General features: G+C 39.7%; 1 protein-coding gene across 1 annotated transcript in view; it reads right to left on the bottom strand.

Annotated features, from left to right (window-relative positions):
- The window catches only part of LOC308512420 (centriole and centriolar satellite protein OFD1-like), a gene marked incomplete at both ends in the record, with an annotated part of 52,379 nt that overhangs the window by 16,753 nt on the left and 11,365 nt on the right, over positions 1-24,261 (bottom strand). Inside the window, 6 exon segments of the mRNA XM_081082178.1 lie at positions 798-987; positions 1,888-1,982; positions 3,559-3,632; positions 5,633-5,697; positions 5,699-5,728; positions 9,228-9,326. Of these exon segments, the coding sequence (XP_080938304.1) occupies positions 798-987; positions 1,888-1,982; positions 3,559-3,632; positions 5,633-5,697; positions 5,699-5,728; positions 9,228-9,326 (553 nt within the window).

Below are 24,261 nucleotides of genomic sequence, written 5' to 3'. Positions count from 1 at the left end.
AACATCGATGAGAGAGAAACATCGATCAGCTGCCTCCTGCACATCCCCCATTGGGGATGTGCCCGCAACCCAGGCACATGCCCTTGACCGGAATCGAACCTGGGACCCTTCAGTCTGCAGGCCGACGCTCCATCCACTGAGCCAAACCGGTTTTGACATGGATATTTATAACATCATTTGCAGGTCATACAAAATTATCAACTTAATTAGCCTCCTATATTTGGTCAAACATTTAATTAACTCACCCCTAATGCCTTGGCAGGGCCAGATCAAAAGATTTTATGGGTCTTCTATAGCCTGTGGGCAGGACAGTCTCCACACTTGGCCTAAACCATCAGGGAGGGAAGAATTCCCAGAATTGGGAGAGAAAGATCTGGCACAGGCACAGAGCAATGGTGAGAGGTCATCCTGTAAGCACTGGATCTTGCCTTGCTGAGAGGCACAGGGCCAGCCCACAGCCAATATATACAGTGGGGGTGAGGATGCAATGGTGGAGAGGGAATAATAACCTCAACCTCACTCTCATTCCTCCTTCTCAATGGCCAAATCTGAGCAGCAGAAAGTGAGGGGAGATTTGTACAACCCAGAAGGCAGATTTGTAGTTTAAAGATACTTCTTAGTGACACTAATAATATACTATAGTAATAGCAAGCAAAAAAGGAAGTAACTTCAAATTGAGAATCTTAATTTTACAAAAATTTTCCTGATTGAAGCCTTCCTTACAGATACAAAGCATAGTGTCATAATATTAAGCTAATATGAATTACAAAGACATGCAAATCAGGAAAAAGACATACGGTTAAAAAGATGCAAGTTTTCATTTCTGCTCTCTTCCAGTTGTTGTTTAAGTAATTTATTTTGAGCCTGAAGCTCTAATTTCTCTTCTTTTAGAAGCAAATAGCCACTCATCTCTTTCATCTCTTCATTCAGCAGGTGGTTTTGCTTGGTTATTGCCAAGAACTGGGCCTTGAGAGATTCGAGTTCAAGCTGGAATTGAAAAAAAAACTTGCATTTGAACAGTTACTGCAGTACTTCTTATGCAAAAACTGGCAGGCTGCTATAAACTGGGTGTAATAGTAAGTAAGGTCACTGGACAGAGGACTCATTCTCTGCAGTAAGAAGAACCTGATTCCAACATGGAAGCTTATCTTTGCCCTAGAAGGGGCGGGGGAAGTTCATCCAACCTTATACTTATGCAGAACCCTGGCCTACAAAGCAAGTGCTTCAGATTAAGTTTGTTGCCCATTTTCCAGATACAACTAAGGTCCCAATAGCAATCACAGACTGCAGCAATGTTTATAAAAATGAAAAGCTGAGCTATCACAAACATGCTGTGGTGCTTTCCTTTTTTTATACATTTCATGTTTACATACAAAAGTCTACAATGTTCTCAAATAAATAGATCATTACAGCTGCAAAAATACATTTTATGTGCAGGATATATCCAGGTACATCAAGTTCCAGCTCTGTCCTTCAGAGAGCACACGTGATGAACAGCAAGAAAATAAATGGCATGTGAAAAACACATCTCATTCTGTTTTATCCTGTAAGATCCCAATGTAATGACAGGAATGTTCACCTTCTGCTGATGGGAAGGAAGGAGAGGCTAAGGCAGAAACTAAAAGCACTGGCCACCTGCTATGGGCTAGGCACATAGGTCAGCTCACCACGGAACCTCAACCACCCCAATGATTAAGGAACTTGTTCGAGGCAACAAGCAGGAAGGACTAAAAGGAAGAACTACTAAATTAACTTAAGTTGGGCCTTCTTAGTCATAAAATAAACAGTCTAAACACATCAAGCTAAATAATGTATGGCTGAAACTAAAATTTCATCTACTGCCTTGAAGTTTTATCGACTTCAAAAAACAATAGGCTTAGCAATTACCTCAAGTTCTTTCACACGAGTTGCAGAATGATTGCATTCTTCTTCCTGTTTTGAATTGGTAGCCATGGACTGCTCTTGCAAAAGAATAGGTTTTTCTGAAAGAGAAAGCCAACCAATTTAAGATGTTTTTCTAGTGAATAAAAACTCATTTAAGAATTTATGTACAATGTCAGACCTAATGACGATTATTTCATCATCTAAAATAGCAGGTGTCAGAGTCAAAAATCAGTAGGGAAAGTAAGAAATAAGTCCTATTACCCAACAGGTGATGGGAAGTCTTAATGGTCACATATATTGTGAACTTTCTTCCACTACACATACCAACCAGTTGCACCAGCTGCTCAGAGCCCTCATACCCAAAGATCTGAATTTCCTTAAATACAAAGATTTGTCTTATGATTTTAGTGTCTATTTCATCATTTTCACTTCATTCAATATGAGTCTTTGCAGATATATCATTAAAAAAAAATTAGCTGACTACATGATGGTACTAATTCCTAAGAAGTATTAGTCTAGTTTTCACAAGATAGTCACAGAGGAGCAGTCACACACTGGGTGACCTTATGGGTCTTTATCAAGTACCCAGCTCTGGTTCCTTTGAAATTTCTACTTAAGTTCACTTCTTTTCATAGACAAGTTTCTACAAATATACTGAGACATAAAATATCAAGAGATTGAAAAATTATTCAACTTTCCTACTCCTGGGTTAGTTATAAAACAGTTTAGGAAGTTATATGTCAGGTAAAAATATCATGAGGCATAAACATATGTTACAAGTAAAAGAAATAAGGAAACAGGTCACAGGGAATGGAGAAGTTAAAATTTTCCATAAGTAAAAAATGAAGTCTCTCATGCTTAAAACCACAATGAGATATCACCTCCCACCTGTTAGAACAGCTATCATCAATAAATGGATAAATAACAAGTGCTGGCCAAGATGTGGAAAAAAGAGAACCCTCATACACTGTTGGTGGGAATGCAGATTGGTGCAGCCACTATGGAAAAACAGTGTGAAGTCACTCTCCCCACCCCCACCCCCCCAAAAAAAATAATAATAAGAGCGGCCATATGTTCTAATAATTCTACTTCTCAGTATATGTAAAAAACAACATGCCAATTTGAAAAGACATACATGTGCACCCACATGTTCACTGCACCATTACTAGTAACAGACAAGATTTGGAAGCAACCTAGACTACCATCAATAAATGAATGTGTGGATACAGAAGATGTGATATATTACTCAGCCAGTGAAATGAATAAAATCTTGCCACCTGTGACAACATGGATGAATCTAAAGGATATTATGATGAAATAAGTTACAGAGAAAAACAAATACCTTATGATTTAACTTACATGTGGAATCTTAAGAAATAAAAATAAACAAAACAAAACAGACAGGCCCATAAATATAGATAACAAGCAAGTGGTGGTCAAAGGGGAGGGAAGAAAGTAGATGGGGGAAGAAAAACCTCCTGAATACCCTACCTCTCTCAGGTTAAGGTCATTTTTGATACGTAAAATTAAAAGAACAAAATAATGATTAATTTTGTAGTAAGAGTAAAATGTAAGCTACACACACACATATAAATTTAGAACAGGCCCAATTTAGGAAGCTAATAACCTATACCAGAAATTTACAAATGCAGCTTTCTTCTCCACAAGAATCACCTTTATTCTTCCTATCCTCTTCACCCAGTCTGTTAGATCTATCGATGTAGTCATCCTTTAGCTCAAGTTGATACCTGAGAATTAGAATGACCAAAATGATTTTCTTGTCACTTTCCTGAACAGATTCCTATCAATGTATGGGTTTCTGTGGCACCCGGGCACCTAAGGGCATGAACATGGCCATGCATAACTTCAAGGACTATCAGTACCAAAGCCCAGAGATGCAAATTCTGAATATAAAACCTGCTACAATCCTTTAATTTGGTCCCCAAAACTCGTTATTGTGAGGTTATTGAGAACAATTATTCCATGGTGGTCTGGATTGGCACACAAAAGTAAATTAAGTTCAATTTACACTGGTACAACTGACTCTAAATCCCAAGAACAAGAAGTCAGTCACATCCACCTGCCTTGCCTTGCACCCCATCCCCACCCCAAAGAACTTTTGCCCTCAAGGGCTGGGCATAGGGTTCGGGGCCAACTTCGACCACCCTCATATCTGGGTTAGCAATACCAAAAGCACACTTTCAAGTTTTACTTATCTCCACCAACTGCCACTAGCAGACGTTTCAGTTGAGAGAGATGGTGAGTATCCTGTGAATTCCCACCCTTGCTCAAGTCATAGAGGATACCCAAACCAGACAACATCAAACAGTACATGATCTGCGAAGCAGTGGGAAAATTAACATACACATTTACTCATTCATTTATTCCTAAGGGTTTAACAACTACAGACATGTCAGCACTTGCTATTACACTCGAGAAGCTGACATACTATATGTATGTCATCATTTCAAAATCTATACATGGAAAGGTACTATATTTTAATTAGAATTCTTTTAAAGAATAAGCTCAGTACTATGTAATGTAAGTACTATGTAATGTAATCTCATGACAAATTACGGGCAAGGCAGTAAAAAGAGACCACTTATTAAGACATACCAAAAGTTAGTTGAGTCATCTCTTCACCACAAATTCATTTACTCAATGAATATTATATGAACACCTGTGTGCTAGACACTACACTGAGCACTGTAGAGAAAAGTTACCATATGGGCTTGATGTCTGCACTGAGTAGTTAATCACTGCAACACATTAAAACTCAGATTATAGGGAAGTCATAGTAACCATAGTTAATCATATTTTCCTTTTCCTGTATAATTTTTTTGCTCCATTGTTAATTTCCATTTATTTCTTTTGATTCTGGCTTTGCAGAATCTTGAAGGAATACAGGGCACATGTTACCTGATAAGCACTAAAACCACTAGGCAGAATAATTTATAAATTGATAGATACCTCCATCGTAGTGGCAAGTATGAGGCGGGAGAGGAAAAGAGAACTAAAAGGCATTATAATTCCAGCCCTGGTCAGCCTGATTCAGATGGTTGAAGCACTGTCCAGTGCATTGGAAGGTCATGGGATCAATTCCTGATCAGGGCACATACAGGAGGCAACAGATCAATATTTCTCTCTCATGCTGATTTTTATCTGTCTCTCTCCTTTCCTCCCTAAAATTATTTTTTTTTTTAAAAGTGAATTTTTAAAAAGTTGATCAACCTGTGGGTCGCGACCCCTTTGGTGGTTGAACGACCCTTTCACAGGGGTCGCCTAAGACCATCCTGCATAACAGCTATTTACATTACGATTCATAACAGTAGCAACATTACAGTTATGCAGTAGCAACGAACATAATTTTATGGTTGGGTCACAACATGAGAAACCGTATTTAAAAGGTCAGAAGGTTGAGAACAACTGCCTTAGATCAACCACTTTTATAGTTTATCTACAATGTGAGCTGAGCAACTCACAATGTGCCATAAAATGAAAGCAAATCACAGACCCTCAATACATGTTAGAAAAGCTATGAGTAAGAAAGAGCAGAGGATGCTATTCCCTATACTGTAACTCTGTAAAATTATCTTAAATATTCATGGGAAAGGCTTGACTGTCAATAAAAAACACGTATTTTTTTAAACACTATCACCATAAAATGTTAAGTCTTATCTACTTCACTAGTATTGCTGTGTTTCCATCAACTTATTCCAAATCTATTACTTGTTTAAGAACACCAAACAATTTCTTTAGAATTTCATTCTTGAGCTTTTGGTCACAGGTCTCCTCCATGCTCTTTATATTCAGGATCCTGTCTCCTAAGTGCATCAGCCACACTTTTATGATTTTCTTCTGTAGCCTCTGATATTAGCAAAAATATAAAAAGCAAAAAAAATAAAACTGTAATTGCTGAAGTAAAGACTTTAGGAGAAAAAAATAACATAATTTTAGCTCCACAAGCTAAAACTGTTATGTGACTGTCACTGCTGGGAAGTAACTGGAAAGAGCTGGAGTTCTCCATCTATTTTATGAACTGACCAAGTTATGTGGGATCTGAAGTAGCAGATGGAGCAGCATGGTGCACCAGGCTGCAGGGAGTGTGCAAGTTTCAAGAACAAAGTGCTTTTCATAGAAGATGATGAATACTTAAAAAATGATTGCAGGTAATAAATGGCCATAATAAATTCAGAGAAAAGCTACATACCAAACTTAAGTTAGTGTACTTTTGCTTTAGTACTTATTTCTTCAGTAAGATTATTTCTGTGAGGTTTAACTGATCAGCCCATAGGTATGAAAGACAAAAGATTTGTTTCTGATATTTAATAATCTAGTGATTGAATACTGAAGAGTGCTGAACAATAGAAAAAGATAGATAGGTCAATCAGAACTTCCAAATACTGAAGAATGGAATGGTCTTCCCTTTGATCGAGCCAGGTAAGTGCTAGGGAATGCTGACCATTCCAAGCAAAGGATAAAAGCTCTATGTGTTAGCACCCTCTGCTGACTAACATGTAAAGCAAAGGAGCAGTAAACTATACTTATTAGCTTACTAGATGCCTGGTGCACAAATTCATGAATGGCAGGGGTCCCTCCACCTGGCTGATCACGGTGGTCTCACACAGTCCTGATCTTCTCACCCAGTCCCAATTGGGGCTGGGGTGGGATCACAGGAGGGCTCCAGGGCAAGTCTGGTCCTGTCTTGCCTGGTCCTGATGGGCCCCACCCCAGCAGCAAGCAACTTACTGGTTGGAACATCTGCCCCCGGGTGGTCAGTGCAAGTCGTAGCGACCAGTCAGTTGACCACTCGGTCAGACACTTAGCATATCATGCCTTTATATATATAGGTTGTAACTCACAGCACAGAATGTTCAGCATGAACTTTCCCCTGCCCCTGGTCTTGGAGACCGCATGTTCTTCTAAGGCTCTGCTCACCAAATTCAGCTGCCACATGAAGTAAATTGCATTGTGTGCGTGGAAACCCTTTGTAGGCTCCATTGCTGTGTCTTTACTTCGTTGCAGTTCCAATTACTCCAACATAAAGACAGACACCCTCATTATCAGGTAACACCATCATGGTAAGACCCCTGCTCAGCCTACTGCAGTGGTTTTTAAATAGGCCATGGGTCGCCCCAGATGGTTTGGTAGAGTAGGTACAGCCGCAGCCTGCGAACTAAAGGGACCTAGGTTTGATTCCGGTCAAAGACACATTCCTGGATTGCGGGCTTAATCCCCAGTATGGAGCACATGCAGGAGGCGATGGATTCTCTCTCATCATTGATGTTTCTCTCTCTCTCTCTCACTCTGCCTTCCTCTCTGAAATCAATAAAAATAGTAAGTAGGCCATTAATCAAACGTTGCTGCTCTCCATCCAGTCCCCTCAAACCCTCTTTTGTCTTTGACCCTCCCCACACACACACTCTGCTGCGGTCTGTAAAATGGGGTCAGGATTTCTACTTCAACCAAGGGCAAAGCTTCCACATGGACCTCCTTCCCCGACTGTCTTTGCCCCCAGTCCTGTGGGGTTTCTCCCTCCTTCCCCTCCATCTAACTTGGTGGGCCCTGCTCTGCCCCCTCCTCATGTGACCTCCTGTCCGCAGCCTCCCACTTTCTCCTCTGGGGGCAGAGCTCTCCAAAGGCTGTGTGGGAATGGAGTGGGCTGTGCAGAGTGGGGTGGGGCAGACAAGGCAGTACAGGGTGTGCAGTGGTGGAGAGCTCTGTGGGCCAAGTCCAACCTTTGGAGAAGAGCTGGGGTGACAGGTCACCGGGAGGAGGAGGGAGGGATGTAGACCTTGTCCTGTGGGAGAGGCACTGGGTTCCTGGGCTATCCCCACACAGCAGCTTTTCTAGGCCCCTGCACAGCTATCATCCTCCACCTCTTGCTGCCTCCGCCTCAAGTTTTGGACTCAGTTTCTTTGACTCAGCCCCACCCCCCTCTCAGCTGCGTTCCAGGAGCCTGAGGCTGCACGTTGGCTTTGGGCAGCTATGCCTGGCCTGCCCCCTATAATGGTGTTACCCACTCTCCTGGAGTAGTTAGTGAAACTTAAATAAATATAAGCAGCTCTGAAGATTATAAATTGAGCACTGAGAAGGCCACAGGCTGCGGAGGGCTGCATAGTCCAGGCTCTCAGCATAGAAGCCTCCCCAGCCACCCGGTCCCTGCTGGCTCCCGCCCCCACCTGCCTCTGCCCAGGGCTCAAGACAAACCCCAGGAACTTCCTGACAGCTCTCACCTCACATCTCACTTTCCAGTCCAGCCCACCAGTGCCCACAGCAAGCTAACCTACTGGTCCGAGCATCTGCCCCCTGGTGGTCAGTGCACGTCATAGTGACTGATCGACTGATCCAGTGGTCAAACTCACAGTGGAACTCCAGTAGAGGGAATAATTTGCATATTAGGCTTTTATTATGTAAGATATCAGCGATTTTCAACCTTATTTATCTCTGACACACATAAACTACTAAAATTCTGCAGCATGCCAAAAATATATTTGCCCATTTATAAAAAACACAACAGGTATATTTTTGAATCGTTCACAATGAACCGCTATTTTGTGTTGACTGTTGTCTTTTTTTTTTTTATTTGAAAATCTAAGGAAAAAGAGGTTAATGCCCTTGACTACAGTCAGGTATGTCATGTTTTATATATTCTTGCAGCACACCAGTTGAAAATCGATGGCTTATTTGTCACTTTCCTTTTCTGTCATGATCAATTTACCACTTCAGTACTGCTTAGAACAGAGTAATGTAGCAGAGATGAAAAATAAAATGAATTAAAGCCTATATAAATGATCTAACCACATTAATGAAGACCAGGACAAATCCACTAAGGAAGTAAGAGTCAACTAATAGTAGAACCTAATGGAAATGAAACCTGTTTCATAAACTAGACTGGTGAGCTTGCCATTAATGGCAGGTACAATGTGAAGAATGAAATAGTGGTGAGCACTTAGTACACACACATCCATCACCCAGTACAAATCAAGTCAGAGCCACTGCATTGAGTTACTACATGCACATGGAACCGTTAGATCTCAATGACTAAACATAAGTGTGTGACTGAACATAATTTGTTAACAGTTGTTAGCTTCTTCAAAGTACTGGTCTGGTTTTAATGTAGCCTGATGATGGTGTCTCACTGCTTTTCATCCCAATAACTAATATTTCAAAAGCAAAATCCTAGTCTTTGTTTCTCTCAACTTATGCCTTTTAAAACTAGCCGAATGTACCTTTACAAGCAAGAACTCTACTTGGCAATTAGCATTAGAATAATTAGTAGTATTTGTTTTAAACTCACAGTCTCTCAATAGTCAAAATGAAAACATTACTTACAAATCAAAAGCTTCAATTCTTTGCTTCAGTTCTGCTTCTCTGCCTCTTAGGAAATCGGTATCTTTCAGTAGAAGCTGTATTTGAGCATAAAGTTCTTTTGTTTCCATCTGTAGAGGAAAGCATTAATTGTAGCAAGCAAGCTGAGGAAAATAAGACAGGTTTGAACTAATGGACTGCTTCCTACATTCCAGAGAACAAAGTACAGACATTTAGAGGAACAATTTCACTTTTAAAACATTCCATCTCAAGGTATGCATTTTGCCTATTCTAGTTACACAAGAACTTACCTCCTAGTCCAGGGGTGGGCAAACTTTTGGACGCGAGGGCCACAATGGGTTCTTAAACTGGTCCGGAGGGCCGGAACAAAAGCATGGATGGAGTGTGTGTGTGAACTAATATAAATTCAAAGTAAACATTATTACATAAAAGCGTACGGTCTTTTTTTCTTTTAGTTTTATTCATTTCAAACGGGCCGGATCCGGCCCGCGGGCCGTAGTTTGCCCATGGCTTCCCTAGCCCAATGACTGTTACGCTATATTACCCTAATATCCCTTGTGCAGAATATCCTGACACTTCCTTAACATTTTTGTAAGTTCTCCAGAAAAAAAAACACAAAAAACAAAATGGGGGAACTTAACAAAGTAGAATCCCCATGGTTCAATAGTCGTCTGAAAGTTTCAATTCATGGGCGGTTCTGACTCAGAATGAACAAGCTGGAATGAAACTGTGAAAAATAGATCACACTTACATTTGTGTGTTCACTGAGCAAGGATTTACTGAATATCATGTCAAAAAGCACAGTGAGCTGGATATGAAAAGATGAACAGCTACAGTCCCCATCTTTTAAAAAATTCACAATTTACTGAGGGAGAGAGAAATAATACTACAATGTGATAATTTCACAACCAGAGTCCAGTCTCCACGGCAGGAATGATGCCTAAATGAGTCTATCAATGGGATTCAGGGAAGGCGTCACCAGGAAGCATCATTGAAGCTAAAGTTTGAAGGACAGGACAGTTTTATCAGGGAGAGAAGGGGGTGAACAGTCGGGTGGCAGAGTAAAAGTATGGTGCCTTTTATGAGGATGCCAAGCTTCTCCAGTGCCTTCAGAGAATCTGACTGAATGGAGACAGGCTGTCAACTGGTTGATCTGATCTAGTCAGTCACTCATTTTAAGGTTCAAAGTGTTAGTCTGAACACAACCCATCATCTCAAAGACCAGTGCTTCCATTTATTTTTATAGCTAAAATTAACCCAATTCCCAGAAATGCCAGAAAAAATTGGAGAGGGGGTGTGGTCACCATTAATAACTGGGTTTTACTGAGAAGCTCCAAGAAAGGTTGACACTGGAAGCCTTTTAACTTCAACCATCTCCTGGTATCAGTAGTCCTGGCTGAGGAAACCATGACCCCAACCTAGTTAGGTCTGACAACCCTTGGGAAAGGAACTGTTTTTCCAAAAGAAACAATCCAATCTCTTTTGCTGGCATGCACTCCCCACCATTCCTCAACCTCTTCATGTCCTGTCCAGTCATTTTCTGGGTGACAAGATCAAATGGCCACTGGATGACACTTATAAGCCCCAGACCCTTCTACTGCAGGGACCTTTGCCTTTGCTCAGATGGAAGCACATTGCATTTGGTTTCCAACTTCACCTAGAACCCCAACCTGCAACTCTGTCCTGTTGGTCCACCCTTATTCTTCCATCTGTCTGTATCCCCAGACTTACTCCTTGATGTCTGAGACTGCCACGTAGCTCTCCCTTCTCTCCTGGATTATTAGTCATCCACACTCTGCTCTGGTTCCGCTCACCATCATGCTGAACCCCAATGTCTTCAACTAAACAGGCTGCCTTTCTCAAATGAAATAAATTCAGCTCTATAAAGCTACACTCCTCAACTACGACCATTTTTCTGCCCTCATTGACCTTCCAAATCCTCCCAAGAGCTGCAACAGAACAATCACCTACAACAAGCATGTCAAACGCATGGCCCACAGGCCGCACGTGGCCCACAATGAATATTTTTGTGGCTCAGCGAATATAACAGTATGTAGCGTTTTAATAAAAATTTCATAACCTGATTTTTACAATAACCTGTTTTACATAATTATTAATTACTAACTACATTTGCTAATGACTGATTATAATTGTGTTGCATTCATTTCCCTTATGTGCCTTATGCGCAGGCGTGCCATTTCTCTCCATTAATACTAGCAGACAATATTTTAGCACCCGATGGCCACATCATTAGTCTTGTACTGACTTGTTTGGTATGTGCAACAGGAAATACTTTGCTTTTGGAGAATGAGAAAAGTAGGTTTATTTGCATTGTGCTTATTAATCTGTCCAGTTATTCAGTGTCTGGGAAGTTAATGTTCAATGCACAATACTGATTTTTATTAAAACGTTCTATTATTTTTGGTTAACGATTACTCATTTATTTCAGCCCTTTGTATTCAACATGTCTTTATCGAAATAAACCTTTCTATGAAAATTGAAGCTTTTGTTTTGCAGCCCACATAAACTTGGTTCGTGTTAGTGTTTGAAATTCTTGACCTACATGCACTTGGTCTGGTCTACTTCAATTCCAGGTTGCCCACTTCAGCAGTACCCTCAAAACAGCTCGAGAATCCTGTCAGCTTCAGAGAGCTGCTCTGCTCCTTCTGCAACCCCCCGCCACCCAGTGGCCATTCCTTACCTCTGGTCCTCTCCTCAAAGGTCACTTACCACTTAATTCTCACATCTGCTGCAATTTTAGTGAGGTTGTCTCATGCCCCTGACTCAGACATTCACTTCCACTCTTCCTTCCAGTAATCTCGAAAAAAGAAGTCTTAGTATCCTTTTCAAAGCTGATTCTTCCAGGTGTATTCTTGACCGCAGTCCCTACTAGTCCTCTAGGCCAGTGATGGCGAACCTATGACACGCGTACCATTTTGGGTGACACGCATCGACAGAGACAAAAAATTGCGTATTCATATATTTGTCTCTCGCAATGGCCAGAGCTGGGCATCACTCGAGTAATATTATTACTCATGTTACTCATGATCAATTACACAATTCTAAAACCAGATGTAAGCATGTACATCAGTGTTGCGTAGCAAAGATACATTGTGAAAACATCCAAGATACACTGTTCCAATATTGGCATTAATATAAAAAGGTTAAGAATTGCACTATAAAGAGATTAATCTTTACTCAAGACACTTTATTTTTACTCGAGTGACAAAACGCCCAATTCTGGAAACGGCCTCATTATTGTCAACATGTGCCTCGGGTAAGCTTCCTGTGCGTTCGGGTGCATTCGGCAAACGGACGCACTTGATCGCCATGTTCATTAGGGGACAGGAGTGGGAGGGTTAGAAGAAAAAGATATAAGGGGAGAAAAATGGCGGAGGTATAAACGGACGTGTCCTGTGCCTTGTCCTGGAGCAGATAAGGGTGAGCAGCTGAAACGGGTAACATACAGCCCGAATAGGCAGAGGATATTCAGCTGAGAGACAGTCTGCAGCTGGGAAAGACAGAGAACTCCCAGAAAAAAAAGGACGGTTGGAGACTGCAGCTGAAACATCTCCCTGTGTGCCGGCTCAGCAGCGGAGACTGTGCCATCTTGAGTGGCTGTTACAGACAACCAGAGATCAGCTACTAACCTGGAAACAAGGGATCTCAAGCAGCGTGACTGCGTGAACTCAGACGAGCACTGCTTCTTCTCACAGAAAGGTTAGACTTCCCCTAAAGGTGCGGTTTGCAATTCAGGTTGGAGAGAGAACCGCGAGGGGCGAAATCTGCGCCCCACAGAGTCCGTGGCCCTTGGGACCAGCGTGACCCTCAAGTGGCGAAGGGGCCCCACAGGGCAGCTGGCAGAAGGGAACGATAAAAATAAGCACATAGCTAGACTGGATGCAAAAAAGCAGCCTCGGATTCTCCCAGTCTGCCGGGTGCTTGGTGCCAGGGGCGAGTGGGTGTGTGGAGACAGTGCGCAGACCTGGAAGGTGGAGGCTTGCAAATTCACACAACTTCTCAGGCTCTTGTTGTTACAGTTCCCCTTAGATCCGTGTGTTTGATTATTAAACCCAGTGGATGGGATTCCCCAGGTGGGGTCATTCACAGAGCCTGTAGGGGAAAGACATTTTGGGGAGCCTGGGAAACAGAGCGGGGAGTAATGATTAAAGAACCAGCTCTGGGCAGTGGACTTTCCCAAACCAGTTTCAAGTAACATAGAGAAAATAAACCCTAACTACTGGATAGAGAGGACTTATAGCCTCGGAGGTCAATCCAGACACACTGCCACCCAGAGGCAGAGCCACGAACTGTCTCTTCTGTAAATACAAATAAAGGCAGTCTGGTAAACAAATACAACCTGCCTTAAAATCAGGACTGTGGTTTACAGCACAGAGGAACAGTGTATCGCAGGGAAATTCAACACTCTCCTAAATGCCTGGCAGGACTAAGGCGTGACAAAAAGAAGAGTAGAAGATCTGAAGCACCTTCACTACTGTACATTTTTAACTTTTTTTCTTTTTAATTCTTTTTTCACCATTTCATAAAGAACCTATTATTATTTTTTTTTCATCACCTGATTTTACCTTTGTAATTACATTTTTTAACCAGTATTATTGCTATCATTTTACCATTTTTTCAAGTGTCATTTTATTTTTTTTTCATTATTTTATTTTGGAATTAGTGTTCTACACTCTATTTTCATCGTTCCTTTAGCATCATTTCTCTCTCTCTCACCTTTACCCTTAAGCCATAACTCTTCCTCACTTTTCCCCTTTTGTTGTCCTGTTTCTCTTACCCTATTCCTGCTTTAGATTTTCCCTATTCATTCTTTTTACCCACTGTCTAAATTTCACCGTACTGATATACCTAATTTCCAATCCCTTGCTCTAAATCCATATACACCTCTCTCTTATCGTTCTTCACTATCCAATTTTTTTTCTCTGTCGTTTTGCTAGTGTTTGCTTGATTTTGAGTATATATATATTTTTTTATGCTTGTTTGGGAGATTGTTTTGTTTTACATTTTTATTTTTCTGTTTTGCTTTTTCTTTCTCTGGTTATTTTTGTGCTTCTGTTTTCCCTTGCCTCGCTTGATATTAGTGGTTGATTGTAGTTTGCATTAATCTCCAGGGGTCTGCTGCTGGAATTCATTGGGATTAGTTGTGGTTCTATTAGAGTTTTCTCCCAATACAAATAGCCTCTTCCCCACCTCTAATTCATTCTCTCACTTTTTTTTCTTCTTTCTTCTCTCCCTTTTCCCAATCTCATTTCGGCATTCCTTTTTCTTTTTTTCTTTTTCTCTTTAATCTTTTTCTCTTTTTTCTTCTTTATCCCCTAATTCTCTTCACTCAGTGGTCACCTTTATTTGGGGTTATTAATATCGTAAATACATTTGTTTTCAGTGCCTTGTATGTTGTGCCTTTTTGTGTTGTATTTTGTGCCTTTAAATCAACGCATCAGAAAGAGAACTACATAACCAAACACCTGGAGAAGAGAGATCATGGTGAAAAAAGAACCAACCCACATATGAAAGAAAAACAGGCATCATCAGAAAAGGAAGTAAACGAAATGGAGGCAATGGAGGCAAGCAACCTGTCAAAGAAAGAATTCAGAGAAATGGCCATAAGGTGGATGAAAAGAATGGAAGACAAATTCACCAATATGTGTAGGAACCAAGAGGAAATGAAGAAAAACCAAGAAGAAATGAAAAATGACATCACTGCTATAAAGAACTCAATAGAAAGCATCAACAGTAGACTAGAAGAAGCAGAGGACCACATCAGTGAGCTAGAAGACAAGGTAGGAAAAAATACCCAAACAGAACAGCTTCTAGAAAAAATAATTAAAAAGCATGAGGAGAGCCTAAGAGAACTCTGGGACAACACTAAACGAAACAACATCCGAATAACATGGGTCCCAGAAGGAGAGAAAACTGAGCAAGGAATAGAAAACCTGTTTGAAAAAATAATAAGGGAAAATTTCCCTGAGATAGGGAAGGAAAAAACTCACACAAATCCAAGAAGCTCACAGAGTCCCAAACAAAATGAACCCAAAAAGACCGACACCAAGGCACATAATAATTAAATTGGCAAACACCGACAAAGCAAGAATATTAAAAGCAGCCAGAGAGAGACAGAAAGTTACCTACAAAGGATCCTCCATCAGACTAGAGACCGATTTCTCAACAGAAACACATCAGGCAAGAAAGGAATGGAATGAAATATACAAAGTCATGCAAAGGAAGGGTCTGAATCCAAGAATACTGTACCCAGCGAGGCTATCAATCAAAATTGAGGGTCAAATCAGGAGCTTCACAGACAAAAACGGTCTACGGGAGTTTATTACAACCGAACCAGCAATGCAAGAAATGCTAAAGGGTCTGCTGAAAAAAGAAAAAATAGGAAACAAAGAAGGAATGCAGCGGTAAAGATAAAAAATGGTGACTAACAAGTTTCTATAAATAATAACTTTAAATGTAAATGGATTAAATGCCCCAGTAAAAATGCATAGGGTAAATGAGTGGATAAGAAAACATGACCCATATATCTGCTGTCTACAGGAAACCCACCTCAGAAAAAAAGACGCCCACAGACTGATGGTGAAGTAATGGAAAAAGGTTTTTTAGGCCAATGGAAGTGAAAAAAAAACCGGGGTAGCAATACTTATATCTAACAAATTAGATCTCAAAGTGAAGGACATAAAAAGAGATAAAGAAGGCCACTTCATAATACTAAACGGAGGAGTCCAACAAGAAGAAATAACTCTGGTAAATATATATGCACCCAATATAGGAATACCCAAATATGTAAGAAAACTTCTGGAGGAGATCAAGGGAGAGATTGACAGCAATACAATCATAGTAGGGGACCTTAACACCCCATTATCACCATTGGACAAATCCTCTAAACAAAAACTCAGCAAAGAAACATCAAACCTAAATGACTCACTAGATCAGATGGAATTAATTGACATCTTCAGAACATTTCACCCCAAAGCCACAGAATATACATTCTCCTCAACTGCACATTTGTCATCTTCAAAGATAGAGCATGTACTGGGTCACAGATAAAGTCTCTTCAAATTCAAGAAAATTGAAATCATATCCAGCATCTTCTCAGACCACAAACGCATAAAACTGGAAATCAACTACAACAAAAACAATCCAAGAAAATCAAACACATGGAGACTAAATAGCATGCTATTAAGCAACGACTGGGTTACCAGAGAGATCAAAGAAGAAATAAAAAACATCATGGCAACAAACAAAAATGAAAACACAACAATCCAAAACCTATGGGACACAGTGAAAGCACTCTTGAGAGGGAAGTTCACAGCTCTACAAGCCTACTGCAAGAAACAAGAAACAATGAGAATAAATGACCTAACTCTACAACGCAAAGAGTTAGAAAGAGAGCAACAAAAAAAGCCCACTCTAAGCAGAAGGAAGGAAATAACAAAGATCAGAGCGGAGATAAACAACACAGAGACCAAAAAAAACAATACAAAAGATCAACAAAAACAAGATCTGGTTCTTTGAAAGGATAAACAAGATTGATACACCTCTAGCCAGGCTCACCAAGAAACAAAGAGAGAGGACCCAAGTAAACAAAATCAGGAATGAAATAGGAGAAATAACAACAGACCCCATAGAAATACAAAGGATTGTTAGAAAATACTATGAACTCTACTCCAACACACTAGACAACCTGGAGAAAATGGACATATTCCTAGAAAAATACAACATTCCAAAACTTAATCAGGAAGAATCTAAAAATTTCAATAGGCCAATAACTATGGAGGAAATCGAAGCAGTAATCAAAAAGCTTCCAGCAAACAAAAGCCCGGGGACAGACGGCTTCACAGGGGAGTTTTACCAAGCATTCAAGGAAGACCTAAAACCTATCCTCCTCAGACTATGTCAAAAGATCCAAGAGGAAGGAACACTTCCCATCTCATTCTATGAAGCCAGCATCACCCTAACACCAAAACCAGATAAAGACAACACAATGAAAGAGAATTATAGGCCAATATCCCTCATGAACATAGATGCCAAGATCCTCAACAAAATCCTAGCAAATCGGATCCAGCAGTACATCAAAAAGATCATACACCATGACTAAGTAGGATTTATCCCAGGGATGCAAGGATGGTACAATATCCGCAAATCAATAAATGTGATACATCACGTAAACAAATTGAGAGAAAAAAAACGTATAATCATATCAATTGATGCGGAAAAAGCATTTGACTAAATCCAACACTCTTTCTTGATAAAAACTCTCAGCAAGATAGGAATTGAGGGATCATACCTCAACATAATAAAAGCCATATATGACAAACCAATAGCCAACATCATAATCAATGGGCAAGAACTAAAATCATTCCCCTTAAAATCAGGAACAAGACAGGGATGCCCCCTCTCACCACTCCAGTTCAATACAGTACTGGAAGTACTAGCCATTGCGATCAGACAAGATGAAATAAGAGGCATCCAGATTGGAAAAGAAGAAGTAAAACTGTCCTTATTTGCAGATGACATGATACTGTACATACAGAACCCAAAAGACTCCATCAAAAAATTATTAGACTTAATAAATGAATTCAGCAATGTAGCAGGATACAAAATTAATGCTAAGAAATCCATGGCATTTCTTTACACCAAAAGTGAACTTACTGAGAGTGAAACTACAAAAGCAATCCCATTTACCATTGAACCAAAAAAATTAAAATTCCTAGGAATAAACTTAACTAAGGAGGTAAAAGACTTATATGCAAAAAAACTACAGGACACTGAAAACAGAGGTAGAGGAAGACAGAAACAGATGGAAGAACATACCGTGTTCATGGATTGGTAGAATCAACATCATCAAAATGTCCATACTACCCAAAGAAATCTATATATTCAATGCAATCCCCATTAAATTACCAATGGCATATTTCACAAATCTAGAACGAACGTTCCAAAAATTCATCTGGAATAAAAAAAAAAAAAAAAGATCCCTAATAGGTGCAGCAATCCCGATAAAGAAGAACAAAGTAGCCAAAACCGGTATGGCTCAGTGGACAGAGCGTCGGCCTGCGGACTGAAAGGTCCCAGGTTCGATTCCGGTCAAGGGCATGTACCTGGGTTGCGGGCATATCCCCAGTAGGAGATGTGCAGGAGGCAGCTGATCGATGTTTCTCTCTCATGGATGTTTCTAACTCTCTATCTCTCTCCCTTACTCTCTGTAAAAAAATCAATAAAATATATTTTTTAAAAAAAGGAGAACAAAGTAGGTGGGATCTCAATACCAGATATCAAACTGTATTACAAAGCCACTGTTCTTTTTTTTTTTTTAAATATATTTTATTGATTTTTTACAGAGAGGAAGGGAGAGAGATAGAGAGTTAGAAACATCAATGAGAGAGAAACATCGATCAGCTGCCTCCTGCACATTTCCCACTGGGGATGTGCCCGCAACCCAGGTACATGCCCTTGACCGGAATCGAACCTGGGACCCTTCAGTCCGCAGGCCGCCGCTCTATCCACTGAGCCAAACCGGTTTCGGCTAAAGCCACTGTTCTTAAAACAGCTTGGTACTGGCACAAGAACAGACATATAGGTCAATGGAATAGAATAGAGACCCCAGAAATCGACACAAACCACTATGCCCAATTAATATTCGACAAAGGAGGCAAGAGCATACAATGGGGTCAAGACAGTCTCTTCAATAAATGCTGTTGGGAAAATTAGACAGATACATGCAAAAAGATGAAACTAGACCACCAACTCACACCATACACAAAATTAAACTCAAAATGGATAAAAACTTCAATGTAAGATGGGAAACCATAAAAATACTAGAGGAATCCACAGGCAGCGAAATTGCAAACATATGCCCAAGGAATTTCCTCTCTGATAATGCTCCTAGGGCAATGGAAACTAAAGAGGAAATAAACAAATGGGACTACATCAAAATAAAAAGCTTTTGCACAGCAACGGAAACCATCAACAAAACAACAAGAAGACCCACTGTATGGGAGAACATATTTGCCAATGATACCACCGACAGGGGTTTAATTTCCAACATTTACAGGGGTCTCATGAAACTTAACAAAAGGAAGATAAACAATCCAATCAAAAAATGGGCAACGGACCTAGATAGACACTTTTCGAAAGAGGACATACAGAAGGCCGAAAGACATATGAAAACATGCTCAAAGTCACTAATTATAGGAGAGATACAAATCAAAACGACAACGCATTATCATCTCACACCTGTCAGAATGGCTATCATCAAAAAATCAACAAACAAGTGTTGGAGAGGATGTGGAGAAAAAGGAACCCTTCTGCACTGCTGGTGGGAATACAGACTGGTGCAGCCACTGTGGAGAACAGTATGTAGCCACCTCAAAAAACTAAAAATGGAACTCCCATTTGACCCAGTGATCCCACTAGTAGGAATATATCCCAAGAAACCAGAAACACCAATCAGAAAGGATATATGCACCCCTATGTTCATAGCAGCACAATTCACCATAGCTAAGATTTGGAAACAGCCTAAGAGCCCATCAGCAGATGAGTGGATTAGAAAACTGTGGTACATATACACAATGGAAAACTATGCTGCGGTAAAAAAGAAGGAACTCTTGCTTTTTGCAACAGCATGGGTGGAACTGGAGAGCATTATGCTAAGTGAAATAAGTCAGTCAGAGAAAGATAAATACCACATGATCTCACTCATTTGTGGATTATAGAGAACAACATAGACTGATGAAAAGGGACAGATCCAAAGACTGAGAAACAGCAATCAGGCTATCAATCCCCAGAAGGAAAGTAGGGGAGGGCGGGGGTAAGGTGAAGAGATCAACCGAAGGACTTGTATACATATATATAAGCCAAACCAATGGACATGGACAACAGGGGGATGGGAGCACGAGTGTGCGGGGAGGTTGGGGAGGTTGGGGGTTAATGGGGGGGAAGAGGACACATTTGTAATACCTTAACTAATAAAAAAAAGAAAAAGAAAAGAAAAAGATATACAGTGCAACAGTGCTCGACGAGACATTCGGCGTGTCAGATAATTGATTACAGCACCATATATTTGTTGGTTATACATACTATTTTTGAATTGTTTTGCACCAGGAGTCAGTGCAACAACACTGCAAAAAGTTAATAGGTAAGAAAACTATCAACCTTTTGTAAAAAATGCCGTCATTTATATTCATTTTTGCAGCCTTGTGATGGAGAATCAAAAAAATAAAAAAGCAAGATTGAATGATAAGGGAAGTGGAAGTAGCAGTAGCCGACCCTTTCAAGACATATGCACCGAGATGTACGGGATTGTCAACAGAAACAACAATTCATTGTGCATACTGTTTAATGAAACAGTAGTAAGCAGAACGTGGAATGTAAAGAGACATTTTGAAACTAATCATTGTCAGTTCTTGAAAAAAAGTATTGATGAGAGGAAGGAATGCATTTCTAGGCAGCTACACCTCTATAAAAGTCAATCAAATTCCATCATTAAATTTGTAAGATGCTCTACAAATTTAATATCAGCAAGTTACTATATTGCTCTCTCCATAGCTCAGCATTGAAAAAGCCCTCAGTGACGGAGAATTTAGTAAGGAAACATTTCTAAGAGGTGCACCAGCTCTATTTCACGATATGAAAAAAAAGATGATGTTATTAAAAGAATTTCTAAGTTACCACTCAGTAGAAATACTATCAAAGGCAGAATAGCTCTCATAGCCAGTTAGCCTGGAGGCCAAATCACCCCCAGTATTGCCGACAACAATCAAGGCGTAACTACAACAAGACTGCACACAAAGACCACTAGGGGATGCACCAAGAAAAGATAAAAAAATGCGGAGACAAAGAAATAGGACGCAAATGTCAGAAATGGAAGATATAGAGCTCAAAACCACACTTTTAAGGTCTCTCAAGAACTGTCTAGAAGCTGCCGATAAACTTAGTAAGGCCCTCGAAAAGACTGGTGAGACCGCCGATAAATGTAGTGAGATCCTCAAGAAATCTAATGAGACCCTCGATGTTGTGATAAAGAACCAACTAGAAATTAAGCATACACTGACTGAAATAAAGAATACTATACAGACACCCAACAGCAGACCAGAGGAGCGCAAGAATCAAGTCAAAGATTCGAAATGCAAAGAAGCAAAGAACACCCAACTGGAAAAGCAAAAAGAAAAAAGAATCCGAAAATATGAAGATAGTGTAAGGAGCCTCTGGGACAGCTTCAAGCGTACCAACATCAGAATTATAGGGGTGCCAGAAGATGAGAGAGCGCAAGATATTGAAAACCTATTTGAAGAAATAATGACAGAAAACTTCCCCCACCTGGTGAAAGAAATAGTCTTACAGGTCCAGGAAGCGCAGAGAACCCCAAACAAAAGGAATCCAAAGGGGACCACACCAAGACACATCATAATTAAAATGCCAAGAGCAAAAGACAAAGAGAGAATCTTAAAAGCAGCAAGAGAAAGAAACTCAGTTACCTAGAAGGGAATACCCATACGACTGTCAGCTCATTTCTCAACAGAAACTTTGCAGGCCAGAAGGGAGTGGCAAGAAATACTCAAAGTGATGAATACCAAGAACCTACAACCAAGATTACTTTATCCAGCAAAGCTATCATTCAGAACTGAAGGTCAGATAAAGAGCTTCACAGATAAGGAAAAGCTAAAGGAGTTCATCACCACCAAACCAGGATTATATGAAATGCTGAAAGGTATCCTTTAAGAAGAGGAAGAAGAAGAAAAAGGTAAAGATACAAATTATGAACAACAAACATGCATCTATCAACAAGTGAATCTAAGAATCAAGTGAATAAATAATCTGGTGATCATAATAGAATCAGGGACATAGAAAAAAAAATCATACACCTATGGGTGAGGACAGTAGGGGGTGGGGGTAAGGGCAGAGGGTGGGGTGGGAACTGGGTGGCAGGGAGCTATGGGGGGAAAATAGAGGAACAACTGTAATAATCTGAACAATAAAGATTTAATTTAAAAAAAAAGGTAGAATAACAGATCTTGACAAAAACGTACAAAGTCAATTAAAAAAAGACTTAAATAGATGTAAATATTTTTTGATTTCTCTTGATGAAACTACTGATGTCACATCATATGCTCGGTTAGCCATTATTGCTAGATATTCTGATGGTCTCACTATGAGAGAAGAGTTGATAAAGTTAGAATAAGAGCCAATGAGTACATCAGGAAACCAAATATGTAAAGTTGTTATAAAAACATTCAGTGTCCTAAACCTTGATATCTCTAAAATTGTGTCAGTCACGACAGACGGGGCACCAAAGATGGTGGGAAAAAAGTGGGATTCCTGAAATTGTTTATGGAAGCTATTAGACATCCACTTGCACCTTTTCATTGCATTATCCATCAGGAGGTGTTGTGTGCCAAATCGGGATTCTCTGAATTGAATGATTTAATGTCAGCTGTAACAAAAATTGTGAATTTTATAGCTTCTCGACCCCTTCACAAGCGAGAATTTTCTGTACTTTTACAGGAAGTTGATTCAACCTACAGTGGACTACTGATGTTCAATCGTGTGAGATGGCTAAGTCGAGGAAAACTACTTGAGCGATTTGTGGAGTGCTTTGAAGAAATTATGGTATTTATTGAGAATAAGGATCTGGCAAACTTTCCTCAGATCAATGATCATAAGTGGGTCGGCAATTTGATGTTTTTTACAGATCTCTCTGTTCATATGAATGAACTGAACTTAAAATTACAAGGTTTTGGCAAAAATATTGACGTTATGTTTGGATACATCAAATCTTTTGAAAGTAAACTTAAAATTTTCAAGCGAGATATTGAAACTAAAACTCGTATTTTCCTCAGATGAAAAAGTATTTCGAGAAGGCTACTACAAGTGTAATGGAGTCTATACTTATGTACCAGAATATAGTAAACACGTTCTTTGAACAGTTCAGTGAAAGATTCAACCAATTTAGAAGCCTAGAACAGACCATTAAAATAATTAAGTATCTGGATGTAGTTTACAGTACTTTGGAATTGAATAATTTCCAATGGATGCAAATTGATGATTTAGAGATGCAACTTGCAGATTTTCAAGGTAGCATTTGGACTCGTGTTTGTCGACTTAAGGTCGAAACTTGAAAATCTGGAACGAAATCCTTTGAAACATGAAGAGTGCAACTATGAAGAAGAAATTTTCAGTGCTTGGAACAGAGTTCCTGACACTTTTAGCAATATAAAAAATCTAGCGATGGCTTTGCTAACAATTTTTTCATCAACATATTTTTGTGAGACTTTGTTCTCAGCATTAAATAATATTAAAATGAACAAAAGGAACCGGCTAACATGATGTTAGTGGCGCTTGCTTGGCTTTGAAGTGCACCAAGTATGAACCTGCAATCGAAGAAATAGCAGACAAACTTCAGCACCAAAAAAGTCACTAATTTCTAGTTTTCGTACCATTTGATTATCATTGGTTTTTTTTTTAATATTTTATTTATTTATTTATTTATTTTAATTTATTTATTTTAATTTATTGCTTCAAGTATTACAAAGGGTATTACATATGTGTCCACTTTATTCCCCCGCCCTAGACAGTCCCCTAGCCTCCCCTATCCCCCAATGTCTTATGTCCACTGGTTATGCTTATATGCATGCATACAAGTCCTTTAGTTGATCTCTTACCCCCCTACCTCCTGCCCCCCAACCCTCCCCGGCCTTCCCGCTGCAGTTTGACAATCTGTTTGAGGCAGGCCTGCCTCTGTATCTATTATTGTTCAAAAGTTTATAATGGTCTCTATTATCCATGAATGAGTGAGATCATGTGGTATTTTTCCTTCATTGACTGGCTTATTTCACTTAGCATAATGCTCTCCAGTTCCATCCATGACGTTGCAAATGGTAATGATTATCATTGTTTTTATTATTATTTTTTCTTAAATGTACATTGTTTTTCTGTTTTTGTTCATTTTATACATATTTTTTGGTTGATTTTTCTTTGTTAAATGGCATTTAAATATATAAAATAAATATCAAAAATATAAAT

This window comes from Myotis nattereri, assembly GCF_964212035.1.
Source record: "Myotis nattereri genome assembly, chromosome: Y".
Classification (NCBI taxonomy): Eukaryota; Metazoa; Chordata; class Mammalia; order Chiroptera; family Vespertilionidae; genus Myotis; species Myotis nattereri.
Note: the sequence above shows the minus strand (reverse complement) of the source record. Positions and strands in the feature narration are given on the sequence as shown.